At 47.8% G+C, this 23,549-nt stretch overlaps 1 protein-coding gene across 8 annotated transcripts in view; it reads left to right on the top strand.

Moving 5' to 3' along the window:
* SUFU (SUFU negative regulator of hedgehog signaling) overlaps positions 1-23,549 on the top strand; it is a 122,683-nt gene that overhangs the window by 12,691 nt on the left and 86,443 nt on the right. For all 8 annotated transcript variants that reach the window (XR_001795156.3, XM_051823538.2, XM_017348522.3 and 5 more), the window contains exon 3: positions 18,879-19,015. Coding sequence is in view for 7 of the 8 variants with exons in the window: in XM_051823538.2 (XP_051679498.2) it covers positions 18,879-19,015 (137 nt within the window). In the remaining variant the exon portion in view is untranslated. The remainder of the gene's footprint in view (positions 1-18,878; positions 19,016-23,549) is intronic.

Genomic DNA, 23,549 nt, shown 5'->3' with positions numbered 1-23,549 from the left:
GTGCCGCAGGCAGAGGATTAACCTAGTGCCCAACGGCGCCAGCCCCGATAAATATATTCTTTTTTTTTTTTTTTTTTTTTTTTTTTTTTTTGACAGGCAGAGTGGATAGTGAGAGAGAGAGACGCAGAGAGATAAAGGTCTTCCTTTGCCGTTGGTTCACCCTCCAATGGCCGCCGCTGCAGCCGGCGCACCGCGCTGATCCTGGCAGGAGCCAGGTGCTTTTCCTGGTCTCCCATGGGGTGCAGGGCCCAAGCACCTGGGCCATCCTCCACTGCACTCCCTGGCCATAGCAGAGAGCTGGCCTGGAAGAGGGGCAACCGGGACAGAATCCGGCGCCCCAACCGGGACTAGAACCCGGTGTGCCGGCGCCGCAAGGTGGAGGATTAGCCTATTGAGCCACGGCGCCGGCTTTTTTTTTTTTTTTTTTTTTGACAGGCAGAGTTAGACAGTGAGAGAGAGAGACAGAGAGAAAGGTCTTCCTTTTGTTGGTTCACCCTCCAAATGGCCGCTATGGCTGGCACTGCACGGATCCAAAGCCAGGACTGGAAGAGGAGCAATCGGGACAGAATCCGGCGCCCCAACCAGAACTTGAACCTGGTGTGCTGGTGCCGCAGGTGGAGGATTAGCCTAGTAAGCCGTGGTGCTGACCCACAAAAGATTCTAAGTCTGAGGCCAGCTTTCTCTTTGCTTTAAGAGATTATCAAGTACACGAGGGGTGCTGGAAAGACATACTGGGTCCACTTTGTGTTGCAGCTGTTAAGCTGCCACTTTGGACACCAGCCCCGCTTCAGCTCCAGCTCCCTGCTAATGCACCTAGGTAGGCAAGTGACTTCAACTGACTTTAGCGGGGGAGACTGCCCCGTCTCTTAGTCTTCTTCCCCTGGACTTGGGAAGTGTCCAGAAACTGAGCCTTAGCTGCCAAGTGCTTGTTGGAAGCCTGCTGCTCTGGCCTTTCCCTTGTGGCAAGACAGCTGTGGACTGGAATGCAGGGGTATGTGAATCTGTGAAAGAGGCTGTTTCGATGCCACTCTTGCAAAGATTTCTGGCCTCCTCTGATACCACCAGCAGCTCTGGCAGGACAAAAGCTACAGGGGGCCTAACCAAGGCATGCAGGAGGCTGGCTAATTGGAGAGTTTATTTGTGAACTCAGGCACAGATCCTGGTGGGGTTCATCTGGGGCAGCTCATCTGCTATACACACCGGGCTGCTTCCAAAGACAGCCTTTGTGTGGAGTTGGCCTGAATGCTGGCAGCCCCATGGGCAGAGTCCATGCCTCACCTCCATGGGAGGTGTAGGCTCTGCCTCACAAACCCTGGCTTCCTGGCAGGTATGTTCAATGGAGTTTGGAGTTGTTCTTGCCCCCCTTGGAGGCTGAGCTCTGTGGCTGCCTCCCCTTGCAGGATGGGTAGAGAGCTTCCCTCTCCCTTCAGGTTCTTAGCAGGGCTCTGCACCCACATGAGTTACTTATTAAAGCACTGGAAACAGATTAACTTTTCCACTTGTTATTTAGCACGGCCTTGGTCCCCTGCTGTTGAGAAATGCTAGTTTATCCCTCCTCAATGCTTGGTTTACAGGAACTTTTTAAGTGCCATTTTATCCTCTGGGGTTTCCAATAGAAATCTTGCCTTTGCCATACACACCTGTTCTGGGAGCTTGGTCCCTCATCCAGTTGGGTGTTTGCTTTCTTCCCAAAGCTTTCATGAGGCTGGTAACCATAATACCTCACTAAGTCACCGGCAAATAGCAGTCCCGTCCCCAGCCCACCCGCTGCTGTGTTCTACAGGTTTATCATACACTGTAGGCTCAATGAGGGATGGACATTATGGAAATTTAATTTCAGGATGACCGTATGTAGAATAGTGGAGCCTTTTGCTGAGGGCAGGGGATCTGAGTCCCCTAGGAAGACAGGGGTGCCCTTGGTTTTGGCCTGGGGTGAGGTAGAGGTCTTCTTGAAGCTGAAGTTGCCACTTTGGGTTAAATTTCAGGCCCCAGATCTCTGAATTGTTAAATATTGAGGGGAACTCCTTTTCTTTTGTAGCCACAGGAAGACCTCCAGCGCCGTGGGTTCCTGGCAGATGTGTGTGTGTGTGATGCCTTCATCCTCTTTAAAGCCCTTCATTGACACTGTGGGTTGTCTCTTCACATGGCAGATTCCCAGGTGTCCAGTTCAAAGAGTCCCTCAGCAGTGAGGGGACAGCTGGAAAGAGGTTCCACCAGCTAGCCCAGTCCAGTTCACTTAAAGCGGCCAGGAGGCCAGCACTGGGGAGTGACTGCCAGGCTAGGGGGAGCCAGGGAGATTTCCTCCTCTGCCTAAGGAGACTCAGATGCCTCCGTGGATTTGGCAGTCTGATCTGTCAGGCCCAGGGTTCATCCTTGCTCAGCCCACCCTTCCTGGCTCCCATCTTTCAAGCTGTGGCTTTCTCTACATTGAGTGTTGGCCTTCTTATCTCCTGTGTGCAAGGCCTGGCTTTACCAACATCTCCCTTATGCAGCAGTCTGAAGTCTGATTCAGAGGTTCTGACTGTGGCCTTTAGCCTCTGACTCCTGAATTCATTCCTAAATCCTGCCTCTGAGGTATCCAACTCTACTGTGTTTCCCATTTCAGGAACTTGTTTCTCATAGCTATTCCTGAAAGATAGGTGGAGTGATCTTGTCCTCTCTGACCTGAGCCCTGAGGAATGGTCTCTTCACCTCTGTGGATAAGTGCAGCTCACTGAGCTGCCTGCCAGGCTCTCTGACATGCAGGACTAGGCTGTGCAGCACACCCCTTGTTCAGGCAGAATGCTGAGCAAGATGATGCGTTTGGGTAGGGAGGATGATGAGAAATCAGACCTAGCCCATCCTTGAAAATCCAGCATCGGGCTGGGCATTGTGCTACAGCTCCTCTGCCTGGAGCATTTGCATTCTATCTCAGAGTGCCTGAGATGAAGCCCGGCCTCTGCTTCCTATCCAGCTTCCTGCTAATGCACCTGTGAAACAGCAGATAATGGCCCAAGTGCTTGGGTTCCTGCTGCCCAGATGGGAGGCCTGGATGGAGTTCCTGGCTTTGGCTTGGCCCAGCCCTGGCTTTTGTGGATATTTGGGGAATAAACCAGTGGATAGAAGATCTCTTTGTCTTTCCCTCTTTCACTTTTTACCTTTAAATTAAATAAATAAAACTTAAGAAAACCCAACATCTTCTTGGTAAAAAATGGGCAAAGTCCTGGGAAAGAAGACAGGATTGGGGCTGGGGTTAGCTTTAGGCTTTGTCCCTGCCCTTGACCAAGGCTGTCCTCCCTCACCCTGTGGTTGCCAGAACTTCAAGAAACTGAAGATGTGATAATAATGGCAAACACTTATAGCCCTTACTTTGCGTAAGATACTATTCTAAGTGCTTTATGTAACCTCATTTAACCCTCAAGACAAATTTGAGGTAGAACTAATTATTACATAATAAGGAAAGTGAGGTAAAAAGGTGTTAAGGAATTTACCTACCCACCAGTGAATGCTGGAGCTGTACACCAGGCAGTCTGGATTCAGTAGTGGTCGCCATCCCCTGCTTTCTCTAGCCCCCATGAAAGAGAGCTGAAGATCTCTATTAAAATTATGACCTGCATGCAAACATATCTTGGATTAATGGAGTGATCACGGCTGAAGAGTTAACGAGGAAGTGCTTTGTAGGGGGAATGCTGAGCTGGATATTGAAGCAACTTTGTAGAGAATAGAGGGCCCTGCTGGGTAGTGACAGGAGGATCCAGCAGTACAGTGAGTGACAGGCTCCTGTGCCATCCCTCAAGTCCAGGGTTCTGCAGTCTCACTGTGGTCATCCTCAGTAAGTTGCTAGGGAAGAACACGAAGGTGATGTTTCTGGCTTGGATGACAAGTCACCTGATTGTGCTGCTTGTTTTGTGGTCGGGGATGTGCTCAGTATTCCAGTAGCCCAAAGCATACCTTGTCAAGCATTTATAGTGTTCTGATCATTCAGTCTCAGGCTGGGTGTAGAAATGAGGAACATATCCCACCTATGTGTACCTGACAGCCATTTAGCTAAGGTGTCTGCAAATGCCAATCTAGGGGGGCTGGTGCTGTGGCATATCGGGTAAAAGCCGCCACCTGCAGTGCTGGCATCCCATATGGGCACCGGTTCAAGACCTGGCTGCTCCACTTCCGATCCAACTCTCTGCTATGGCCTGGGAAAGCAGTAGAAGATGGCCTAAGCCCTTGGGCTCCTGTACCCACGTGGGAGACTTGGAGGAAGTGCCTGGCTCCCGGCTTCAGATCGGCGCAGCTCCAGCCATTGCGGCCAACTGGGGAGTGAAGCAGCAGTTGGAAGACCTCTCTCTTCTCTCTCTTCTCTCTCTCTCTTTCTCTCTCTGCCTCTCCTCTCTCTGTGTAATGCGGACTTTCAAGTAAATAAATAAATCTCTCTCTCTCTCTTTTTTTTTTTTTTTTTGACAGGCAGAGTGGACAGTGAGAGAGAGAGAGACAGAGAGAAAGGTCTTCCTTTACCGTTGGTTCACCCTCCAATGGCTGCTGCGGCCGGCGTGCTGCAGCCAGCACATCGCGCTGATCCGAAGCCAGGAGCCAGGTGCTTCTCCTGGTCTCCCATGCGGGTGCAGGGCCCAAGGACTTGGGCCATAGCAGAGAGCTGGCCTGGAAGAGGGGCAACCAGGACAGAATCCGGCGACCCGACCGGGACTAGAACCTGGTGTGCCACCGCTGCAAGGCGGAGGATTAGCCTATTGAGCCACAGCGCCGGCCAATAAATAAATCTTAAAAAAAAAAAAAAAAAAAAAAAATGCCGGGGCCGGCGCTATAAAGCAGTGGGTTAACACCCTGGCCTGAGGCGCCGGCATCCCATATGGGTACCGGTTCAAGACCCAGCTGCTCCACTTCCGATCTAGCTCTCTGCTATGGTTTGGGATAGCAGTAGAAGATGGCCCAAGTCCTTGGACCCCTGCACCTGCATGGGAGACTTGGAGGAAGTGCCTGGCTCCTGGCTTTGGATTGGCGCAGCTCTGGCCATTGCGGCCAATTGGGGTGTGAACCATCGGGTGGAAGACCTCTCTCTCTCTTTCTCTCTGCCCCCCTCTCTCTGTGTAACTCTGACTTTCAAATAAAAATAAATAAATCTTTTAAAAAATGCCAATCTAGGAAGAATTTTTGTTCTGATATAAAGACAGTCTTGATACCCTGGAGAGAATACTTTTTTCCTCTGTCATTTTATCAATGCAGATAACCCTTTTTTTTTTTTTAAACATTTTAATTCCTTTGATGATTTATTTTTAATTAATAGACTTGATTTTTTTAAATTAAGATTTATTTATTTATTTATTGGAAAGGCAGAGTGAGAGAGAGAGAGAGATCTCCTATCTGCTGTTTCACTCCCCAATGGCCACCACTGCCAGAGCTTGGCCAATATGAAGCCAGGAACTTCTTCTGGATCTCTCCCACATGAGTGCAGGGGCCTAAGTACTTGATCCATCTTCTGCTGCTTTCCCAGGCACATTGGCAGGGAGCTGGATCAGAAGTGGAGCAGCTGGGACTTGAACTGGTACCAATATGGAATGCCGGCACCACAGGCTACTCCACAGCACTGGCCCCTAGACTTGACTTTTTTTTTTTAAGAGCATTTTTAGGTTTATAGGAATTGGGGAGGTAGTAAGTACAAAGTTCCCATGGAGTTCCCCCTCTCCTCTGCTGAAAATTTCCCCTGTTGTTAATATCTTGCATTATTGTGGAGCATTTGTTACAGTTGATGATCAATATTGATACATTATTGTTTTTTTTTTTTTTAATTTTTTTTTTTTTTTTTGACAGGCAGAGTGGACAGTGAGAGAGAGAGAGACAGAGAGAAAGGTCTTCCTTTGCCGTTGGTTCACCCTCCAATGGCCGCCGCGGCCGGCGCGCTGCGGCCAGCACACCACGCTGATCCGATGGCAGGAGCCAGGAGCCAGGTGCTTTTCCTGGTCTCCCATGGGGTGCAGGGCCCAAGCACCTGGGCCATCCTCCACTGCACTCCCGGGCCACAGCAGAGAGCTGGCCTGGAAGAGGGGCAACCGGGACAGAATCCGGCACCCCAACCGGGACTAGAACCCGGTGTGCCGGCGCCGCTAGGTGGAAGATTAGCCTAGTGAGCCGCGGCGCCGGCCGATACATTATTGTTAACTAAAGCCCCTGGTCTACATTAAGGTTCACTTCTTGTTTCTTTTTGTTGTTGTTTAAGATCTATTTATTCATTTGAAAGGGGTTGTGTGTGTGTGTGTGATATTTCTCAAACCAGTAAATGAATTAGAGCCCCCGAATAGGTGTTGGGCCCACCTCTGAATTCCTTGGTCTCTTGATTTTAAGGGCTGGCTCATGTGCTCTGTGCCTTATTCTCTCCAGTGATGATGTCGGCTATAAAGCTTGGTTGATACTGGGATCTGCAGCCTCAGTCCCAGGGTTTGAGATGAACTGGACCCTCCAGTACACAGTGTGCAAAGCCTGTTGTGTGGACCTCTCCGCTCCCTGCTCTGTCAAGCTAACCTTGCTTTAGATGAGGCATGAGCATATCCTAGCCCAACCAGACCTCAAACTCCATCTTAGTTGAAGAAACATCAAGAAGACAAAATCTGAAACTTGCTTGGCCTGGCCTTTTTCTATTGCATCCATTATTGTCCAGCTTCTTAGGTATAATTTTGATATTTTTTTTTGACAGGCAGAGTTAGACAGTGAGAGAGATAAAGGTCTTCCTTCCGTTGGTTCACACCCCAAATGGCCACTATGGCTGGCGTGCTGTGCGAATCCAAAGCCAGGAGCCAGGTGCTTCCTCCTGGTCCCCCAGGTGGGTGCAGGGCCCAAGCACTTGGGCCATCCTCCACTGCCTTCCCGGGCCACAGCAGAGAGCTGGACTGGAAGAGGAGCATCTGGGACAGAACTGGCACCCCAACTGGGACTAGAACCCAGAGTGCCGACGCCGCAGGAGGAGGATTAGCCTAGTGAGCTGTGGTGCCGGCAATTTTGATATTTTGATTTATAAAGATAACCATTTTACCAAAAATTTTGGAAACTATCAGAGAGAGAAAGGAATCCCACTTTTGATTTTGATTGGGTATGTGTTCTTTTGATTTCTGTGAACATTCATAGAACATTCTGTGAATATTCATAGATTTCATAGAACATTTATAGGGAGTGGGCTCTTACTTTGCCTTGGGTCTCCTCAGTTTGGGAGCTGCCCAATGTCCTACAAGGCTCACCTACTACCTGGCTAACCCTGTTGTCTAAATTTGCTGCTACTTAGGGTGGGGGTAGATTCTGAAAACAGCACCTATGCTTGGCAAGACAGCTCCTACATTTGCTGTTACATTAACTGCTGTTCATCTGTTTCCTTCCTCCTTGACTTCTCAGAGAAGTCTATGTACTCACTGCTGGTTGCCCACCTCTCAGTTAATACTTAGATTCTTTAAATGCAAATCACAGCTTCACTGTCAGGTATGGTGGTAGTAGTCCCGAGGGTATGTGTTGATCCTGTTATTGTTTTCCTAAAATTTGGTGATCAGTGGCCGGCGCCGCGGCTCACTAGGCTAATCCTCCGCCTAGCGGCGCCGGCACACCGGGTTCTAGTCCCGGTCGGGGCGCCGGATTCTGTCCCGGTTGCCCCTCTTCCAGGCCAGCTCTCTGCTGTGGCCAGGGAGTGCAGTGGAGGATGGCCCAGGTGCTTGGGCCCTGCACCCCATGGGAGACCAGGAAAAGCACCTGGCTCCTGGCTCCTGCCATCGGATCAGCGCGGTGCGCCGGCCGCAGCGCGCCGGCCGCGACGGCCATTGGAGAGTGAACCAACGGCAAAGGAAGACCTTTCTCTCTGTCTCTCTCTCTCACTGTCCACTCTGCCTGTCAAAAAAAAAAAAAAAAAAAAAAAATTTGGTGATCAGTGTCACCTAGAAATTAACATCATATACCTCCTATTTCCCCCCTTCTTCGGCGTGTAGATACAGAAGGCTGACATAGCCTTACCCAGGACTCCAGTCTCCTTGTACCCAGGGTGCCCAGAAGGTTCACAGGCATAAGTACAAATGTTCAGGAATGGGTGAGGTCCTTTTCAGGTAGGGATTGGGAGACTCTCTGTCATATATAGGAAATCAAGTAATGTAATACTATGTGTTTGCAGCAGGACTGACAAATGGGTTGGGGACCTGGCACTGGGCCTACCAGTTGATGGGTGGGCAGGCACAGTTGGCTCCTCCTTGTCTTTGGAAGGCCATTCATTCTTTACACAGATCATTATTGTAATTCAGGGTCCCAGAATCTCTGGTCAAAGACACACAGGAAGACCAATCAAGGAGATGTTTTTGTTTTTCCAGAACTGACCTTCATGTTACACCTGGGGTGGCTTGGAACCCTGACTGTGGCCACCAGCTTTCTGTACTCTGACCTTATGCCTTTCAGCAAGTGCTCAGGAGCTCGGGAGCCATGGCTGTTGGGAGTAGTAACTGCTGGAGTGTGGGACCTGGCCCAGGCTTCCGGTCTTGGGGGTTCCAGCTGGCTGGCTATACTTTCTGCTTGTGTTGGATTTGACTCCTAAATACTTCTGAAAAGCTTGGTTGGTTAGAGGAAAAAAATGTAGTGCAAACCAACAGGCGACACCATGGCTTTCCCTAACCGCCTTCCTTCCCACTCCAGCTTTTCCCGTATATCGAGTTGCAAACATGCTGGATTCCTGCCCTCTGGAAGCCAGTCTGGCAGTTTTTCATTCCTGTAACTAGGGGTTTATTTTATTTTATTTTTTTTAAAGATTTATTTACTTATTTTATTTTATTTATTTATTTTTTTTTTACAGGCAGAGTGGACAGTGAGAGAGAGACAGAGAGAAAGGTCTTCCTTTGCCATTGGTTCACCCTCCATTGGCCGCCGAGGCCAGCGTGCTGCAGCCGGCACACCGCGCTGATCCGATGGCAGGAGCCAGGTACTTCTCCTGGTCTCCCATGGGGTGCAGGGCCCAAGCACTTGGGCCATCCTCCACTGCACTCCCTGGCCACAGCAGAGAGCTGGCCTGGAAGAGGGGCAACCAGGACAGAATCCGGTGCCCTGACCGGGACTAGAACCTGGTGTGCTGGTGCCGCTAGGCAGAGGATTAGCCTATTGAGCTGCGGCGCCAGATTTATTTACTTATTTGAAAGAGTTACACAGATAAAGGAGAGGGAGGGAGGGAGGAAGAGAGAGAGGTCTTCCATCTGATGATTCACTCCCCAGTTGACTGCAACGGCCCGAGCTGCGCCGATCCGAAGCCAGGAGCCAGGAGCTTCTTTCAGGTCTCCCAAGTGGGTGTAGGGCCTCAAGGACTTGGGTCATCTTCTACTGCTTTCCCAGGCCATTGCAGAGAGCTGGATCGGAAGTGGAGCAGCCAGGTCTGGAACTAGCACCCATATGGGATGCCGGCACTTCGGGCCAGGGTGTGAACCCACTGTGCCACAGTGCCGGCCCCACCCCTTTTTATTTTAAAAAATACTTTTGTTAGGTTTTTCTTTAAGCCAAAGCCAAGAATGGGAGCTATTAGAGTTTCTACAGTGTACCAGGCTAGCTGGGGACCCCCATAGGGGGCTGCCCCTTCCATTCTTTGTGGAGCTTGGGCATAGAAGGAAGAAGGGACAGCAGCTCTCCACCAGGGGGTTGCTGACTGTGAACTTTTTCCACCCTACAAGGAGTGGTCGGCTGCCCCTGGGACTTATCTTAAATTTATTATCTGAGCCTAGAAGTTCTTTGTTCATTGAAAGTCTAGGACAGAGTTAAGCTGCCCCAAGTGTTGGGAGCCAGGAGAGTTTGTGATTAGGTTCTCAGCTGAATCAGTCCTGGGAGCTACTGTTTGTAAACCTGAGAAATGCTATGGGAAAGTGGTCCTTGTCTACTTGAGCAAGGCGAATGCATTCCTTGAATCTGATTGGATGGGGTGTAGCGGTGGAAAGAGAGCATCTAAAACCCAGAGTTAAAATTCACAAGTCAGCTGCCTGCATCGAAGCCGAATCAGACTCCCAGCTCAGGAGCGTGGGAGTGTAATCTTAGCTGACGGGCTTTTCCTGACTCTTTTCTTTTCCTTTCTTATCTTTTCTTTCCTTCCTTCTCTCCCTCTCTCTGTTCCTCCCTTCCTCCTTTCCTTTCTCTTTTTTGAAGATTATACAAAATTGATTTAACTGGAAGTTTAAAAACAGTTTTGAGATGTGAGAATATTACCATATAAGCATATTTCAAAAGAATTCTATGAAGTTTTACTACCTACTTGTGCTGTCAACCAAACACCATTGCCAAACGACTTATGAAGTATCGGTAATTGTGAATTGTTCAAAATAAAAACATCATTTCTGCAAACCTCTTTTTTTAGGAATTATTTACTAAATTCTGTTCTAATGGCTGTTATCTGAGGCTTGGTAACAGTCACACAGAATCTCAGGCCTGGTTTGAGAGTTCTGGGAGAGATCCAAGGTCAAGAAATTGTTGAGGGGCTGGTGCTGTGGTGTAGCGGGTAAAGCCACCACCTGCAGTGCCAGCATCCCACATGGACACCGGTTTGAGTTCCAGCTGCTCCACTTCTGATCCAGCTCTCTGCTGTGGCCTGGGAAAGCAGTAGAAGATGGCCCAAGTCCTTGGGCCCCTGCACCCGTGTGGGAGACCTGGAGGAAGCTCCTGGCTCCTGGCTTCAGATTGGCCCAACTCCAGCCATTTCAGTCGTTTGAGGAGTGGACCAGTGAACGGAAAACCTCTCTCTCTCTCTCTCTCTCTCTGACCCACCCCTTGCCTCTGTAGCTCTGCTTTTCAAATAAATAAATATTTAGGTAAAAAAAGAAAGAAAAACTGTCCCAGAGGACAAGGACAGTGTGCATGCGTGTGCGTATGCTTGTGCACATATGCAGTGGTCACGTAGCAGCTCTACTTTCTGCTCAATTTTGCTAAGAACCTAAAACTCCTCTGAAAAATAGACATATAAAAAATGAAGATATTAGTGGCTACCTATGTAGCTACTTAAAGTAATGTACAGATGTATATATTTAGAATAGTACCTGAAATATAATAGGTATTATTTGTCACTGATTACTCATAGTGGTAGTTCCCAGTACTGGGAGTTTACCCCATGGGAAGAATATTGTATTCCGAAAAAGCCTTTTGTATAAACACATTCAGTGGTATTTGAAGGAGTAAAAAATTTAGAAATAATCTAAGTATTCTACAATAAAAGGTCTTTTACAAGCTCTGGCATGGTGTGTGGTGAGACATCATTATGGAGGAGGGATATGAAAGCAGGACAACGTCTGAGCTCTAGGAGGCAAAGGGCTTTCTCTCCACCTCTTCCTGGTGGGAAGGAGCTGAACCAGAAAGTACTTGAGGGCCAGTGCTGTGGCTCACTTGGTTAATCCTCCGCCTGCAGTGCTGGCATCCCATATGGGCACCAGGTTCTAGTCCTGGTTGCTCCTCTTCCAGTTCAGCTCTCTGCTGTGGCCCGGGAGGGCAGTGGAGGATAGCCCAGGTCCTTGGGCCCTGCACCCGCATTGGGAGGCCAGGAGGAAGCACCTGGCTCCTGGCTTCGGATCAGCACAGTGTGCCGGCCATAGCGGCCATCTGGGGAGCAAACCAACAGAAGGAAGACCTCTCTCTCTGTCTTTCCTTCTCACTGTCTATAACTCTACCTGTCAAATTAAAAAAAAAAAAAAAGGACTTGATAGCCTCCAATGTTTGCTGTTCATTTATTAACTATAGGATAAAAAAAAAACCTCACTTGAAACGGTTATGAGAATGAACCTTTGTGCACTGCTGGCAGAGATGCAAAAGAATGTAGTCACTGCAAAAACAGCATGATGGTTCCTCAAAAAATTAAATATAGGGGCTGGTATTGTGGCACAGCAGGTTAAGGTGCTGCCTGCAGCGCTAGCATCCCACATGAGCACCACTTCAAGTCCCAGATGCTCAACTTCTGATCCAGTTCCCTGCTAATACACCTAGAAAAGCAGCAGAAGATGGCCTGAACGCTTGGGCCCCTGCCACCCATGTGGGAGACCCAGATGGAGCTCCTGGTTTCAGTCTGGTCCAGCCCTGACCATTGCAGGGCCATTGGGGGAATGAAGCAGCAGTGAGAAGGTCTCCCCACCCCCATAACTCTGCCTTTCAAATAAATACATCTAAAAATTAAATGTAGGATTACATAGGTTTCAGCAAGTCTAATTTTAGGAAATACCCAAAATACTTGAAAACAAGGACTTAAACAGATTATTGTATACCAGTGTTCACAGCAGCATTATTCACAAAAACCTAAAGGTAGTAGCAACCCAAGAGTCCATGGACAGGTGACTGGATAAGCAGAATGTAGTATAGATAGACAAGGGCATATTATCCATACATAAGAAAGGATATTCTGGGTCAGCATTATGGTACAACAGGTTAAGCCATTGTTTGGGGTGTCAGTGTCCCACATCAGCATGCCAGTTCAAGTCTCAGCTAGTATGCACTTCAGCTCCAGCTTCCTGCTAACGTACCTGGGAGGCAGTGGATGATGGTCTAAATACTTTAGTTCCTACCACCCCCATAGGAGACCCAGATTGAGTTCCTAACTCCCAGCTTCAGTGTGCCCAACCCTAGCTGTTGCAGACACTCGGGGAGTGAATCAGCAGACTGAAGATTGCTCTCTGGAGGCTGGCTCTGTGGCATAGTAGGTTAAGCCCCTGCCTGCAGTGCCGGTATCCCATGTGGATACTGGTTCATGTCCCAACTGCTCCTCTTCTGATCCAGCTCTCTGCTATGGCCTGAAAAGCAGTGGAAGATGGCACAAGCGCTTGGGCTCTTGCACCCTTGTGGGAGAGCCAGAAGAAGCTCCTGGCTCCTCGCTTTGGATCAGCCCAACTCTGCCTATGGTGGCCATTTGGGGAGTGAACCAGCAGATGGAAGATCTTTCTCTCTTTGCCTCTCCTCTGTAACTCTGATTCTCAAATAAGTGAATAGATTCATTTATTAATTTTATTTATTTGAGAGTCAGAGTTACAGAGTTGGTTTGTGAGCATTTAGGAAAGGATTCAGGGGTAAGTGTGTGTCCATGCCCATGGTAACCAAGACTGTATTGTATGTGGCTAATTTCATATGTCTTTTTGGGCAGGATCCTGCTAAGTCATGGAAGTGAGGGAGGCCACAGGCGTGGACATTCCTGATACTGCCCTGCCTTTCCACAGGTCCCACTGTGCCTGTGCCATTACCATCATGTATGTTATCTGTGTTATGACACAGCTGACACCATGTTCCCCAAACACATCCCCCACCTCAGGCCATGTCTGCTAGGCCTGAAGTCCTTCTAGCCCTGCCTTATCTTCTCAAGCCTTCTTGTCAATGCTCTTCTCAAATCACCTGCCACATCTTTAAGTGAAATTATGCTCATGTCCCATACCATGTTCTCCAAAGCACACTGTTTTCTCTCTCATATAGTGCTTAGGTGGTTTCCCTTACATTTTTTTTAAATTTATGTATTTATTTGAAAGGCAGAATTAGAGAAAAGCAGATGCAGAGAGAGAGTCTTCCAGCCACTGGTTCACTCCCCAGATGACCACAATGGCTGGAGCTGCGCTGATCCAAAGTTAGGAACCAAGAGGTTCTCTGTATCAACATACCGAACCAGAAAGGTACATTAGTTATAGTCAGCAGACATGCATTGACAAGTCATTGTCCCCCAAAGTTCATAGTTTGTATTAGAGCTCATTCAGCATAGCTACATTGTGCAGAAGAAGAAACTGAGGCATAGAGAGGATAAATGATTTATTTGCTGAAGATCACACAGCCGAGCAAATGACAGAGCCTAAACTTGGGGTAGGCATCCTGGTTCCAGAGACTGCTCCCCTGTGCTGCTGGTATCTTTCACTGCATATTTGGGGCATTTTAAGTGCAGCAACATTCTTAAAAGATTTACTCATTTGTTTGAAAAGCAGAGTTAGAGAGAGACAGAGAAATACATATTCCATCTGCTGGTTCACTCTCCAGGTGGCAGCAACAGCCTGGGCTGGGCATGGCCAAAGCCAGGAGCCAGGAACTTCTTCTGAGTCTCTCATGTGGGTAGCAGGAGCCCAAGAACTTGGGCCATCTTCTGCTGCCTTTTCCAGGCCGTTAGCATGGAGTTGGATCAGAAGTGGAACAGCCAAGATGTGAAACAGTGCCTGTATGGGATGTCAGCATCGCAGGCAGCAGCTTTACCCCCTATGCCACAGTACTGGCCCCTGTAGCAACATTTTACTTTGCATGGGTCAGAAAGTGACATTTGCAGGTTGGTTAACTAACTGTTCCAATTTGCCTAGTGGCTTTTCCTAGGATGAAGCCGAGAAAGGCTTAGGCAGACAAGGTCAAATTGGTGACCCCACTTCAGTGACTAGAATCCTGGAGTTCGGGATAAAATATTTTCTAGAAATTTAATTGTCACATATCTTAGACTTCTTCAGATGATTCCTGTCTTTGTCTTTGATGATCTTTTGAGGAGTACAGTTATTTTATAGAATGTGGAATTGTCCGATGCTTCCTCATAATTAGAATGAGGGTATGCATTTCTTGGATAGGAGTATCACAAGTGTTGTGCCTTTCTAAGTGCACCTATCAGGAGATGCTTGATGTTGATTTGTCTAATTGCCACTGAGGAAGTCTGAAATCTGATTACTTGAATTGCTTGATTAAGGCAGTGCCTTGCCGGATTTCTCTATTGGAAAGTTGCTACTTTCCCATTAATAATTAATAATTTTCTCATGTAAAGGCATTTTGAGGCTGTCAGTAGCTTATTTCTATTCATTTTTAAAGGTCCATTTATTTATTTATTTGAAAGGCAGAGTTATAGAGAGGCAGAGGCAGAGAGAGAGAGAGGTCTTCCATCTGCTGGTTCACTCCCCAGATGGCTGCAACAGCCAGAGCTGGGCTGATCTGAAGCCAGGAGCCAGGAGCTTCTTCCAGGTCTCTCATATGGGTATGAGGGCCCAAGGACTTGGGCTATCTTCTTCTTTCCCAGACCATAGTGGAGAGCTGATAGGAAGTGGAGCAGTTGAGACTTGAACCAGTGCCCATATGGGATACTGGCACTGCAGGCAGCAGCATTACCCACTATGCCACAACACTGGCCCCTGGATACTACCAGCTGTCTTTCAGTCACATTTTATATTCACACCAACAATGTACAGGCATTATTTCCTTTTTTTTTTTTTTTTTTTTTTTTTTGAGATTTATTTGTTTATTTGAGAGGTAGATTTAAAGACAGAGAGAGAGACAGACAGACAGACAGAAAGGTCTTCCATCCACTGGTTCACTTCCAGATGGCCACAATGACCAGAGCTGAGCTGATCTGAAGCCAGGAACCAGGAACTTCTTCTGGGTCTCCCACACGGGTGTAGGGGCCCAAGCACTTGGGCCATCTTCCACTGCTTTCCCAAGCCAGAAGCAGAGAGTAGAATTGGTAGAGGAGACCAGGACATGAACCATTGCCCATATGGGATGCCAGTGCCTCAGGCAGAGGCTTATCCTACTATTCCACAGTGCCAGCCCCCAGGCATTCTAATATCCCCATATCATCATCAATACTACTGTTGTCTTTTATTTTAGCTTTCCTAGAAGGTGTGGAGTGATATTCCACCATGTTGTTGTTTAATTTGAGAGGCAGAGAGATGGACAGATAGAACGAGAGAACTCCCATCTGCTAGTCCAAACCCCATATGCTAGCAATGGCCAGGGCTGTGCTGGACCAGGGCCAAAAATGGGAGCTGTAAACTCAATCTAGGTTTCCCTCAAGGGTAGCAGGAACCCAGTTACTTGAGCCATCACTGTTGCCTCCCAGAGTGTACGTTAGCAGGAAGCTGGAATTGGGAGCAGAGCTAGTATGTGAACCTAGGCTCTTCGATATGGAATGCAGGCATCCCAAGGGCTGTCTTTACTGCTACCGTGATTGCCTGCTCCTCACTGTGGTTTTGATTTGCATCTTTTTAATAGCTAGTAATGTTGAGCATGACTTGCCAACTTTTAGGTTAGCTCCTTCTATGCCCCAGTTGTATGTTTTCCCTTAAAAGCTCTCCTGGGTTTGTGTTCTCCTGCCTGGACTTAGTAGTCATTTTGCCTGTTGGAGTTGATGGATGCCTTCTTAGGGAAGTGCCTTGGAAGAGACCTTTGGGCAGGTTCCAGTGGTCAGGCAGGTGTGTCTGGGATTCAAGCACGTGCTTTTCTGTCAGAAGCTTTGATGTTATTGTCGAGGCTGGCACAGCCATTATGTTGGTTTGCCAAACTCCGGGGACAAAGCCAGCCTCTCTCTTGGACACCACAGTGAGCAGGATCAGATCTCTAGCTGGAAATTATCTTGAGAGGCTGTCTCATCCATCCTTCTGTTAAAAGACAGTTCGATTCCCTCACCCCCACCCTACCCAATTGGGGAGGGTCTCTAATTTATTCCATAGGAAGAAATTCTACTGACCCATTGACCACCAGCCAGTATTTTGGCAGTCTTCTGTGTTAGAAAATTCTTTGCTCTGACCCAGATCCACCTTTTACAGCACGTGACGACTCCCTCTTGTGCTCTTCTTTCTTGAAGATGGGGAGACAGCTGCTCCCTCCAAGGGGCTTCATTCTGTAGCCAGACAAAACCACTTTGGCTGGAGAAATCCTCACGAGAGCAAGTTCAGACCAAGCCAAGACCCCTCCAGGAAACTTTAAAGATGGAATGACCTTGTCATTTGCCTGTTGCCTGGGCAGCCTGCTTTGAAAAAAAACCCTTCTGACAGGCTCCAGGTTGTGTGTTTATCCTGAGGCCAGGCCATTCCAAACTCATGTTTCAGAGTTTAGAGGTTGTGTCCAGCCAGCTTGGTGGGTGGTAATCAAATGCAGGTGGAGACCATCTGGCCAGGCCTGTCCCTCTCCCTAGCCAAGTGAGGATGGCCTGCCCACCACAGAGCTGGCCCAGAAAGCACTGTGTGTGGAGGCAGATGGTTTACACATGCACATGCATGTGTGTACACCCAGAGTGTGTGTGCCCACAGCCCTCAGCGAGCTGTGCTGCTTGGACGCATTGACTCAGTGATCTCTCTGCCTCTGGAGGTTCTCCCCATTGGGCAGCCCAAGAGGAATGTGTTCCTTTTAGTCCATTTCTCAAGTTTTTGTGGTTAGAAATCATGTATTTTTCTTGGCCCAAGATGAAAGTTCTGTAATAACGGTCTAATACATTTTACAAAGCCGCCTCTAATTGGCAGCCGCTTGAAATCTTCCCTTTGCCCTGGTGATCAGTATCCTTTTGCAGAGTTTTAACTCTTACCCCCAAATTTCCACACCCCTCCCAAACCTGCAGTCCCAGGAAACAGTTCCTCCAGCCTCATTTTGCGTAGCTGTTTCTTCCACTTCCCTGGACTGGATTGGTTCCAAACAGGATAATTTTGGAAGGAAGTAAAGTAGCTTACGTTGTGTCCTTCCAAGCTTCCCCTTGTACCTGCTCTCCAAATCCTACGTGTGTACCCTCACGAGGATGCTGCGTTCCACGTGGCCAGATCCCCGGAGACACTGCGAACCATGGACATGTCCTGTAAATATGACTGGGTCTGGCTGTGATAAATTCTAAGGATTCTTTTTCCGATTCCTGGGAGAACTTACCTTCTCAGGTGCTCTTCCCCTGCAAAGTGTAGGAGGATTGGGTTCACCCAGGTGCTCAAAGCCAAAGCAAAGATTGATGTTGGCTTCAGAGACTCCGGAATCTCCTTCTGTCCATCCTCCTGGCCTGGCCTCTGCGAGTGATGATGGTGAATTCCAGGGAAGATGCCCTGGAATTCCAGGCTTAGGCACCAGCCCTTGAGAATTCTCCCCCCTGAGTGCCTGTTCCAGGAGCTTGTCTAGCAAGAAGCGGTTGGCTGTCATCTTAGTTTATGGTTTGTGTTTGTATGATGAGGAGTTTACAAGTGCATAATCATTGTGGCTCATGTTTGTACAAGATATAATTACTGAAAATTATGTCATGAGCATATTTTAGCTCTTAACTCTTCCCATGCTGGCAAGCCTCGCATGGCTCTCAGGATCTCCTCCCTGGACACTTCCCTCGCTAGCCAGGCCCTGCTTGCCGAGTCACACCCTTGCCTCCCTGGCAGAAGTCCATTTGGGGACCTCCTAAGACACAGGGCTCTTGAGCATTTCCTAGCAGACAGGGCGGCAGGCATTCTGCCCTTATCTCAGTGTCACTGTCGTGAGTTGTGACCAGAGAAGATGCTAATCCTCACCGTTCTGGATTACCCGAGGAAGGAAAGGAAAGGCACACCGTACTTCTGGGCTCCAGTGATCAAAGAGGGCACATGCTTGGTGTGTGATGTGAAGTGCTGTGTTTCAGGACAAATGTGGGTGCGAATGCATCCCAGTATTTGGAATCAAAGTTGGAACCTCTCCCTAAATGCTGAGTTTAGAGACCAACCTGTCCAGCCTGAGAATTGTACCCCAGTTGGACAGAGTAGGGATGGAGAAAGGGTCTTGTTCTCAGAGAGCCTACAGCCTCATGGGTGCTCACAGGACATGTAGGTACAAACCGGGTAGGCACTTCCTAACAGCTTAAAGGAAAAGGGGGCATGAGTAAGGAAGATTTTTCAGTAGTGGTGTCTCAGTTACACAGCAAAGAATGTTCTAGAATCACAGAATCTAGAACTCATAATTCAAAATGCCAGCAAGGAATTGGATTGATCAGGCCAAGCTCTTATACCTTCAGCTGCCAAGAGGACAAGGCAACAGTCCTGGTTCCTCACAAGCTTCCAAGGGCTTTCCCACCCCAACGGTTCAAACGTGGAGAAATTCTTCAGAATAGAAAGTTTGGATGCTGAGACGACCAAAAATGTTGGGGAACATTAGGCTTTCAAAACAGTGTTTTTCCTAAGGTAATTGAACTTAAAACATGTACTTCTTATTCCTTTCAGGTTTACAGGAACAGATGGACCTAGTGGTTTTGGCTTTGAGTTAACATTTCGTCTGAAGAGAGAGACAGGGGAGTCCGCCCCACCAACGTGGCCAGCAGAGCTAATGCAGGGGTTGGCCCGATACGTGTTCCAGTCAGGTAAGCCCAGGAGCTGGCTTGTGTGCTGGTCCTTTTGCCATGAGCCTGGTTGGCTTTGGGAACTTGCAGGTATATTTTGATGTCTCTGGAGTGACCTTCCTTGAGGGCACTGAACCTTCTATCATGAGTGTGACTTACTTTGCCTCAAGTGAAAGCTGCCTGGGCCATAGCAGAGAGGGTGCTACCACTGTGCCCTCAGGCTGCAGATGTGGCCATTGGCATGGGCCTTGCTCCCTGCTCCCATAGCCTGACTGTCTCAGTTTCTGGGGCCGCAGCATCCATTCTAAGCTTGGCTAGAGCTTGGGTTCACAGTGGAAGAGAAAAGGAGTTGCCAGGAGCTTGCTCCCTCACAATGTTAAGGGGAAGCTGGAACCAGCAGGGCCTTGAGAGCCTGGAATATTATTTGACTCAGATAACTTAGTCCCCTCCAGGAGCTTGACCTTTGCTCTAGGTATTCCTCTGGCCACTGCTAACATGGAGCCCATGGAGGAGAGCCCTTCAGGGACCCTTGGTCTCCCTGTCTTGGCTCAGGCTCCCCCGGTCTCTGGCTGGGATGAAAGATCTGAATGAAAATTAGTACGTCTCAGGGAGGCTTTCGGATCATTGGCTTGTTTCTGTGTGGCTACTCAATTACTCAGAATTATTTTCCATGTGGACTCAGGTTTGGTAAGCAACTTTCACATGAAGGCTGAGATGTTTTTAGTTGTTTCATTCAACAACTCACTTGTTCCTTGGCTCTCAAAGATAAAGTGCAGAGCAGCATCTAGGCCAGGGTCTCTCACCATGTGGTCCCCCACCCACTTGTATCTGAAGCACCTGGAGACCTTATTGCAAACACGCATTTCTAGAGCCCTCGGACTCGGGATCGTTGGGGGTGATGTTCCCACAGACTTCTAGGTAGAGATGAAATCCAGAGAACCATAGATCTGATAGCTTCTCTAGGCACCGTGACTTTTTCTTTTTCTTTTCTTTTCTTTCTTTTTTTTTTTTTTTTGAGCCTTGAGTAGGTTGTGAATTTGGGGTACAATAGACCTATCTAGGTTGAACTCCTCTACCCTTGTTCTAGACCTGTGAGCATCGTTGTTGGCAGGGTAGCTGTCATGTTTGACGCAGAATCATAACTGCTGTCTGCCATTCTGTTTCCTCTGGGCTAGCCCACTTTTGGAGGCTATATAGTGAGTCTTCTCTAAGCAGGGTTCTCAAACCTGGCTGCTCATGAGATCCCCTGGGGAGCTTTTCTACACAGTGATCCCCAAACCTCCCTCAGGCTCTGATTAAATTGGCTAGAGGTGGGACTGGGGTACATGCTCCTTAACCAGCTTGCAGGGGATTCTGATGAAGCTGGTCTGGAAATTCTGAAATTCTGAAAATCTAAAGGACACTGACCAGCAAGAAGCACCATTTTTAGGGCCAGGGGAAATAGGATGCCTGAAGGAGCTGAAACAGCTGGCCCATGTAATTTGGTCATGCTCCAGTATAGTTTGCAGGATCTTTACAAACCATGCCAGGAGTCTGCTGAGCCCTTTGTGTCACCCGCTCTCTCCCTTCTTGCTGTGCCTGAAGCTGACTGTACTATAGAACTGTTTTTGGGAAAATAGATTGTTCTTGCTGTGGAATATGACATGCTATAGGAAAAGGCACTCTAAAAACAGGCAATCTCTTCCTTGTATAGACAGGAAACTCCCACTGCTTAAGCCAGGGCATTCATATGAGGCATTCATAGGAGGACCTGCTCAGGCAGAGATAAGAGAAATGTAAATTATATGTTATGAACCAATGTAAATGGGAGTCAAGCAGATGGAAATTCTGAAATATGGAATTGTTCTGAAATTATACTGCAAGCCAGTGGGAAAATAGGATTTGATTTGCAAAAGTTCATTTCTTTCTTTCTTTCTTTCTTTCTTTCTTTCTTTCTTTCTTTCTTTCTTTCTTTCTTTCTTTTTTTTTTTATAGGTTATTTTACTTGAAAGGGTAGAACAGAGACAGAGACAAAGAGAGAGGGGGAGATCTTCCATCCTCTGGTTCACTCCCTAAATATCTACAATGGCTAGGATTAGGTCAGGCCAAAGCCAGGAGCCTGTAACTCTATTCTGGTCTCCCACATGGGTGACATGGGCCTTAGTACTTGGACCATCTTCTGTTTCCCCTGGTGCATCAGCAGAGAGTTGGATGGGAAGTGGAGCAGCCAGAACAGGAACTGGAGCCCATGTGGGATGCTGGCCCCAGTGAGGGTTCATTTCACTCACATAGTAAACATCACTAATAGCCATTTTGTAACCACTAATGTGACTATTGAATCAAGCAAAGTTTATAAATGACTGATAAACTAGATAAGAAGCTTTTGGGGAATACAGTACTCATGAAAGTAAGTTATCACTCCACATATTATTTATTAAAAAGAGGAAAAGGGGGCTGGCACTGTGGTGTAGTGGGTAAAGCCTCCACCTGTAGCGCTGTATCCCATATGGGCACTGGTTCAGGTCCCAGCTGCTCCACTTACGATCCAGCTCTCTGCTATGGCCTGGGAGGGCAGTGGAAAATGACCCAGGTCCTTGGGCCTCTCACCCATGTGAGAGACTTGGAAGAAGCTCCTGACTCCTGGCTTCAGATCAGCCGAGCTCCAGCTGTTGAGGCCATTTGGGGAGTTAACCAACAGATGGAAGATCTCTCTCTCTCTCTTTCTGCCTCTGCCTCTCTGTAACTCTGCTTTTCAAATAAAATAAATAAATGTTTAAAAAAAAAGTTTAAGAAGAGGAAAAGAATACCTTTACAATGGAAGGATTTCAGTAGATATCACCTTAACCAAATGATCAAGCATAGTAGCACTAATAATGGAACAAATTATTGTGTCCCTTACACATTTCATTATGAGGTGTGAATCATCAGCTATGCAGTACTCTTTCAGAATCACTGAACCTGAGTGCAATCGCAGCAATCCAACAAATGCAGGCTATGGGACACTTTACAAGACAACTGCCTGGATTCCTCAAAAATGATAGTGCTATGAAAGACAAATAAAGGCAAGGGATTGGGGTGCCCTAAAATAAGGAAACATGAGTTTGAATATACTGTGTGATCCTCGACTGGACCTTGAGTTGAGAAAAAAGTCATTTTTTAGGGTAATTGAAAGAAGCACAAATGTGAACTTACTTTTAGTAATAGTGTTATACTATGAAATTCCTTGGTTGTGATTATGAGATTGTAGTTATATATGATAATGTCCTTGTTCTTAGGAGATTAAAGCTGAAATATTTGTGAATAAAATGACATATCTGCAAATTGTCAAATTATTTGGTAAAAAAAAATTAAATTTCTATGTGTGGAGTAAGAAGAGAAAGCAAATGTGGCAATATGTTAACAACTGATGAATCTAAGCGGTGGATGTTTGGGGTATTCATTGGACTGTTCTCATTCTTCTGGAAGACTGAAATGATCAAAATAAAAATTTGGGGCTTTTTCTTGAGAGTGTGTTGACCAGTGTGCATCCTGCAGTTGTTTTGCACTGATGGCACCTGAAGATCACTTAAGGCACTTTAGAACAGGGTGGGATGGCAGCATGATTGCAGCACTGAAATGGCAGCTAGAGATGGGTTGCCTCCTGGGATGCCCACACCCTGTGTCAGGGTGCCTACCATTGGATCCTACCACCACTTTATTTTATTTCTTAATTTTTTTAGAAAGTACATTCTTTTTTTATTTTTATTTTTTAAAATTTATTTGAAAGTCAGAGTTACAAAGAGGCAGAGGCAGGGCCGGGTGGAGTCTTCCATCTACTGGTTCACTCTCCAAATGGCCCCAACGGCCAGCTAGGCCTATTTGAAGCCAGGAGCCAGGAGCTTCTTCTAGGTCTCCCACATGGATGCAGTGGCCCAAGGACTTGAGCCATCTTTTGCTGCTTTCCCAGAAGGGAAAAGTAGGGAGCTGGATCAGTAGGGAGCTGGATTAGATGGAGAAGCCAGGACTCAAACCAGCGCCCCTATGGGGTGCTGGCACTGCAAGTGGTGGCTTTACTTGTTATGCCACAGCTCCAGCCCCCACTTTATTTTTTAAATATTTATTTTATTTATTTGAAAGGCAGAACTATAGAGAGAGAGGGAGAGACAGAGAGAGATAAATCTTCTGTAAGCTGGTTTACTTCCCAAATGGCTACAACAGCCATGGCTGGGCCACACCAAAGCCGGGAGATTCTTTCTGGTCTCCTGTCGCTCCCCCTCTTCGTGGAGGAACGACACAGGACCCTGCGCTGTTCTTTCGTCTGCTCGGCCCTCCCCGGGTTTGCTGCTGGTTCTTCCCGGGTTGGCTACTATCCCTTCCACCTCCGTGGAAGGGCAGTTCCCCCTGGCCACATTCCCCACTTTCGCAGGGGAGCGGCACACCGCCGGCCGGCTCTTCTCGGGGGCTGCACGGGTTCCCTTAGATGTTCCCCATAGATGTTCCCGGTGCATGCCGTCTCTCTCCTCCTTTATAGTCCTCCTCCGCCAATCCTAACTCGGCTGCCCACACGCCGAGTACGCTGCTCTCCTCCAATCAATAG

This window comes from Oryctolagus cuniculus, chromosome 15, assembly GCF_964237555.1.
Source record: "Oryctolagus cuniculus chromosome 15, mOryCun1.1, whole genome shotgun sequence".
Lineage (NCBI taxonomy): Eukaryota > Metazoa > Chordata > Mammalia > Lagomorpha > Leporidae > Oryctolagus > Oryctolagus cuniculus.
This window is presented reverse-complemented; position numbering and strand designations above follow the sequence as displayed.